This window comes from Haliotis cracherodii, unplaced genomic scaffold (genome assembly GCF_022045235.1).
Source record: "Haliotis cracherodii isolate W230 unplaced genomic scaffold, xgHalCrac1.p SCAF_2, whole genome shotgun sequence".
Classification (NCBI taxonomy): Eukaryota; Metazoa; Mollusca; class Gastropoda; order Lepetellida; family Haliotidae; genus Haliotis; species Haliotis cracherodii.
In genome coordinates this window covers 12,084,533-12,091,231 of record NW_027266275.1, presented here as the reverse complement: position 1 = coordinate 12,091,231, position 6,699 = coordinate 12,084,533, and the positions used below count along the sequence as shown (strand labels likewise).

The 6,699-nt window shown below is 37.8% G+C and overlaps 1 protein-coding gene across 1 annotated transcript; it reads left to right on the top strand.

The window, feature by feature from the left end:
• The first annotated feature begins 1,907 nt into the window (after positions 1-1,907).
• Positions 1,908-6,699, top strand: LOC139467924 (uncharacterized). The gene is made up of 6 exons (XM_071249512.1): positions 1,908-2,175; positions 2,849-2,914; positions 3,610-3,797; positions 4,483-4,565; positions 5,911-6,118; positions 6,586-6,699. The coding sequence occupies exons 1-6, from the start codon at positions 1,908-1,910 to the stop codon at positions 6,697-6,699; spliced, it is 927 nt and encodes a 308-aa protein (XP_071105613.1).

The following is a 6,699-nucleotide window of genomic DNA, read 5'->3' as shown; positions in this document are numbered from 1 at the left end:
GTGCCAAAGGTGTGCGACAAGTCCATTAAGCACCCAAATGTAAAAAACACATTCTGAGCATGTGTTTTCCTCAATCCGAAGACGTTGTAATTAATGTTGTGCTGCTTTTGGCAAATGTCTGCACCAACCGGCAGTAGTGTTGTTACATTGAGTCTTGTGATAAGAACACATTACGTTTATTATTGTACAATCTTGTAATATTCCCAAACCTTAGTCTCCCTCAATCGATTCATCTATCGCCATGACAATTTGATGCACAAGTACACACTGAATCCTTTCCTGAACATAAAGGTGCATTATGTTGGTAAATATGTTACAACCTAACACCATTTCTGAAAAATTATGTCCATACCACCGAAGGAACCACTTAATTCACTACTGTCATAAACACATGCTCATGATGTAATCGGAACCATAAATGTACTTTTAGCAAACATTTCTTCTGATTACAGAAGGTTTTTGTTGACTTTATTTCAAGTCTGTTGTGTCTTGAAGGCTTTCGACTACATGATTTTTTCTTCTTGTTTGTTAAACAAATAAACTAAAATGTAGATTTGAACAGCACCCTACCAAATGTTTCAGACTCTTCCCTTCATTGAATTTGTAAATAAACAGAAGGACTTCATGTAATAAACTCACATGATCTGCGGATTCTGTCCCCCCAGCAACTGATGTTTCACAGGTGTGTTGTTACTGGACGTCATTGTTCTTACTGCTTTGAAGTTTCTTTCGAACTATTTGTCCAGTGCATGCTCTATTTCCTTTTAAAGTCCATTGTACATGCCACTTGATGCTAGATTGAATCTGAAACCTTAAGGTATTCAGTCAATCGTTTGTAGTTGGCTTTGAGAATTTTGAGTTTAGTATGGTCACGATAATCCCTCTTTAAGTCATAATTATATAAAGAACGTTATAAAAAATAGCTGACATACATCGTATGCCACCTTTCGACTTGGGAATACACAAGGTAAGATGCTTATGATAAAATACCTGAAATCTGTCCCCAATCTACCTTAAAACGTTTTGAAAGCTTTACTGAGGACGTTAATGTTGTAAACTTGATCAAACAAATTTTGACGGTCTTTAAAATCTGTGTAGATAGAGCATGCTCGATTGTACCTCAAACGTTGTGAAATGTAGACACGAAAGGCTGGAGGTGCAGAAATATTGATACACAAAAAGGGAAAGTTGACTATTGGAAAGTTGATGTCATCCCTCTTGTCATACAGTCTTTCTGAGAGTGTGTTCATACTTTGTGCATAGATTTTATTAAGAAACAACTGAGGCGATATCAGTTGCATTCATTTTTTACAAATTGTCCCGAACCTCGGTAGATAGACATGTAACTGTATCTATGGTTACTACGTTTTGTAAGATGGCCCAATGGATCACGGAATGAAGTTTTGTCATATGGGATAGTATTATATTGAGTTGAATCTTCTTCAATTCGCGCTTAGAAGTTGGCATGATGAAAAAAGGAGATGGTTCTATGGATATTCAACTTTTGCATTACAATGAACGCGACGTTTCGGAGTAGATGCTAACACCGTTATCAAGCAAGTGAAGTACAACAATGTGAAGTTGGAAGGTCATGTACATGTGGATAATTGATTATACAAGTTTAAATGACAATATATTGATGTTTACACAACAGATAACAATAATCCATAAGTTGCAAAGTGATTCTGTTGTTTTTGACTGGATAACCAACCTTATATATATTATTGCGCTAATATTATAAGGTTCCGTAGCTAAAGTGCTCTAGTGCTAATTACTTGCTGCTCTTACTGACCTCTTACTGAACTTAGCTGAAAGTTTCATTGCTGTCAAGTTTTTCAGTTCATATTTCTGTCATATTTCGTGAACATTGTCATTCTCACGTCCCTAAGTTGTATTTATTTAGCAGAATGTGGGTCATGTGGAGCATGGGATTTCTCTTTGTCGTCTTGGCAAACTTGGTTGTGGATTCCAACAGCTTTCATACCAATACAGCGAAAGCATTCCATGCAATGAGCTTCGTTCCAAGCAATCCCGCAGAGAAAGTGGACAAAGTCATTACGGAATTACAAGAGAAAACCGATGTCAAGTTGAAAGAGCTGAAAGACGACATTAAGACTAGTCAGAGCCTGTTGGAGGCCAAAATAACTGTCCTGGAGACAGAAATGACAAAACATGGTACGCATCGTCAGTGCACACATGTCTGGTTTGGTTAACAGATACATACATCAATTGCAAGTCGTATTTGATTATCTTTCGTGCAAGAATTTGACAGATTTTTTATATGACCATTATTACAAGTACTTTCATTATTTGTAACAATGGAGATTTTAGGACATTATATGTATACTTATTCACAAATAGCTGGAGGCATCCAACATTGCAATAATGTTGTCCAGGTTTGAATCCTCATTCACGTTGTTATATCTGGACGTGAGGCTCCAATCATAATTGTCAATTGTCAAAATCCACAATGCCTTTTCATTTTATCCGGAAGCACACTTTTTCTGGAAAAAAAACCCAAGACACATCTACACAATACCCTGCAGTGGATGCATCACATAATTTTAAAGTACAATTGAACTCACATGACTCGATACATAAAGCATTTTTTTTGTATTATTGAGGGACTCACAAGAGTTCAAAAAACAAAAACTGGAGGTCAGAAATCAAAATCTCAAAAGTTGCTTTTTGATCCTGTGAATAATCAGTAATGAAATGACATACTGATGAACCTCTTAAGAGCTTGGTATCATTTGTTCTTCCTTAAAACACATAATAATGTTTCTGCTTGTAAGGGTATCAAACTCTGCTGACTGACTCACTCATTCTCTCCATGATCTCATTGCAGCAAACGACACCAAGTTAGCTGTAGACAGCCAGCTGTCCAGTATCAGGAAAGTGATAGATAACATAGGTGGGATTGAGATGTTATTGACCTGCTTTTGATATAGTCGTAATCTCGACACTACATTTAGCAGATATTTTTTTTATGATTATAGGAATGTTTTATGTCTGTTATTTATTGCCAACACGAAACTCATAACTCAATGCTACGAGTAGCAGAACCGGAAAAGTTCCGTGTCGCATATAACCTAGTTAGCCTACTGATTAAAGCGTTAGCACGATCTGGTTTCATTTGTTGTGTGAAATTATAAGGTGAAGTCCATTTCTGGCGTCCCTTGCCATGATATTGCTGAAAAATTGCTAGAGGCGACTGAAAACCAAACTGACTGTTAAAGGGGCGTATACACTATTTTATATCCTTTTAGTCAAAGAAAATAAATGATTGATAGAACCAGTTATGGTCATTTTCCGCCTTTAGCCTTGATTCACTTTCATTTCAATAAACATGAAAGATTAATCACAATTCATGTTTGTCTATGATACATAACTATTTGTGTAGTCAAACACAATGCGCGTCTTGTATATCAGAGTATCTTATTAACATACAGGAACATTGTTTTAATACTGTTTAGTTTAGAAACAATAGGTATCGATATAGATAATCATGTTTGTAGCTGTACCTTATGTGATCATAAAAAGGGCTGCCATTATCAAATGTACTTGTTGCGAACATAAAATAATTGAAACAATTTGTTATTATGGCAGCTAAGGTATGCCCAAACCCGTCGTCCATAAAAGGAGGAAAAGTACTGAAGTCGACAGGACGCCATGTTGGTGCCCAGGTGCAGTTCCAGTGTACCTATGACGAAAAGCTAGCATTCACGTGTCTTGCAACGGGAGAATGGGATGCCAAATCTCAGTGTCCACTGTTATATTCGGAAAATCCATCACTTGTAAGTGGATCTCGTACAGTACACCAACTGTATTTAAAAATATGATGTGAGTTCTAGATATTAATGTACACGTGTTGATGAACCTTGACCTTCCTGCAATGGATGACAAGAATAGAGATGATGAAGGTAATAGTAAATCAGTGTTATGGATTAAAATCCTTTTCATAAAACGATCCGAAATGGCCGTTGTTAATACAATGTTTTATGGCCATCGATATATGTTTTCTCATATTGTCTTTACCAGAATTTTTTCGAGTCCCCTTTGATATAACAGTTGTCATCGTCACATTTCATAGAAATTTTAAGAATAAATACAATAACTTAATTATGAAATCATGCATACATTGTCATTATTCCGAGTTATGTGTCGACCTATATCTCGGGTTATGACTGATGAAATATGATGAGGTAGCGGGCAAAGGTGGCAAAGTGGTCTACTGTGTCGATTATGTTTCTGGGTTTATCATACCCGTGCCCGTGCACGTGGGATTCCCAAACGTGAGGAACGTGTTATACCAGCATCACATCGTTCTCTCCTCCCTCATTCCTCGCGGTGATCTGTCTGAAATACTATTCAATGGGTGCTAACCAAATACGCTCACACACTGACTTTTATCATGTAGAGTGATATGTATATGTATTATGAATACGTTTATATATAGTATGTTTTTTTTCTGTATTTCAGGGCTCGTACAAACTCCCCAATACATTTGGCCCCGGATCAGCAGTGACGTTTATTGCCGAGCCTTTGGGAACAGGAAAAAAGTGGTATAGTGACGATATTTTTTCTCACATTTGGTTAACACTCATACCAATCATGATTGTGGTCGAGCCGTCTAAAGCGCAGCAGAATTAAGTCCCTTGGGCATGTCAAAATCCTATAATCGTGTGTTCGAATCCCGGTTCGACCCGACTATGTTTCTAGGTTTGGGAGCACCATACCAGTGCTCGTGAGTTTCATCAATGTGGTAAGCGTCTAAGACCTTCATCACTTTCCTCCCACATCAAGCTGACTTGCTGGAATACTGTGTATCTCCCTTCTTCACCTATTTCCGAGGCAAGTGCATTAAACTGACTATAAAAGTCCAGTTACCAACCTTGCCTAACTAGGCTGGAATTCCGGAGTTAGCTACATGGACTAACGAGTCTATGCATAGTCCAATCAAAATCGCGTAACGATCTAGACATGCGGTTCGTGACCAACATGGATTTCAACGTGCAGATGTCGCTCTAATGAAGGATTCGCAAAGAATGTGTTCCGCCATCTGGCATCAACAGATATTTTGCAAATCTTTTCATGGTTTGAATGAAGGTGGTCAAGTGATTTGATACACTCTGCGAGTTAAGGTCCGTTTCAATACAATATATATGTTGATTATCGATCAGATCGTCTTGACTTCCATTTTGTTGGAAGCAATTGCAAGTGATATGAGAGGTGGAATCTGATTGGTCAATAGGAGGAAAATAAAAGGGACATAACTCGTAAAAGCCACCGGTGGCGCAACGATGGAGTCTATAAATTCCAGTTTAGTTCGGCAAGGGTGGAAATGGACTTCCAATAGTCAATCAACGCCCTTGCCTCGAGAAGATGCCCTTCTATCACTACGAATACTCTGGACCCAGTCGGCACCATGTGCTAGGGAAATGTTGCCTCTCACTCAATCTGTCACTCATGAGTGTAACGTAATTTTACGGTAGTTTCATTTTTAGTTGTATTCACAACGAAGCTGTACTAGAATTACGTTATAATAATCTGTACAAATTGCAAACATTTTATGGTGGACGAAAAGTAACAACAAAATTATTTTGCCCGTGATCATAGTAAACCTGTGTTGGAGTATATATATTTCCAACGTTTGAAAGATAAGAGTGACGTTTATATTTTATGTAGAGTGGGACACCTTGGTATATGATACAGTGCTCAATTAATCCTTTTCATTCAACCATAAGTCTTGTAATCCTGCGTAACGTAAGCTTTTTTCCAGTTTATTTGTTGACGCTAAATTCAGCGACATTCCATCTATATCACGGCTACCTTAAAATCCCACAGAATCCCACCCTCTTTACTTTCAGTTATGTATGTATCCATATACAGAAATATCCTTTTCTTCAGGTCAGTCTTTGACTTCAAGAAAGAGAAAGATGATGAAGCAGATATACTGTTTCTAACGTCTATTCGAATAAGGGAAACTGCAGTAGTAAGAAACTCTCGTCAAAATGGCCGTTATCTAAGGGAAGAAAGGGCATATATACCTCCTTTCAACTTCAAAGTCGGACAACCCTTCAACTTCACTGTAGTCCTTGACAAAACAGGATATACGGTAGGAAGTTATGCTTGATATGCTTTGTGAGAGGTAAAACGTAATTGGAAATAGGTTCTGCATTGTTATGTCAAAATTGACATGTTGTTGTGTGGTCCTGGCGGAACACAGGTTATTCTTGTTTCTGTCTTGCCCTCACAGATCACACTATTTCACTGACTCTATTTTATTGCATATGTTAATAAAAGCTTTGAAGAACCTTTTCACAATCATGCGACATCTGTACTGAAAGAGTTCACTGTACGATTCCGACTATATCATAATCATGTGTTGATAAGAAGTAATTGCTATGAAATAGTGATTATACCAGGTCTTGAGCATTTCCTTTGACACTCGCTCCACTCACTCACTCACTCACTCACTCACTCACTCACTCACTCACTCACTCACTCACCTATCATTATGAGATAACCAAATGAACATGTGCGAAATTTAAAATTTCGGTATTCCGTTTTTTTGTCTTTCAGGGATATGTCAATGGCGATCATTCATTCGACTTCAAGCACAGAGTCAACGAAATGCCGCAATACGTTGCACTTCGTGGACAGATGAAGGTGAACAGCATGAAAGTCCGGATCTAG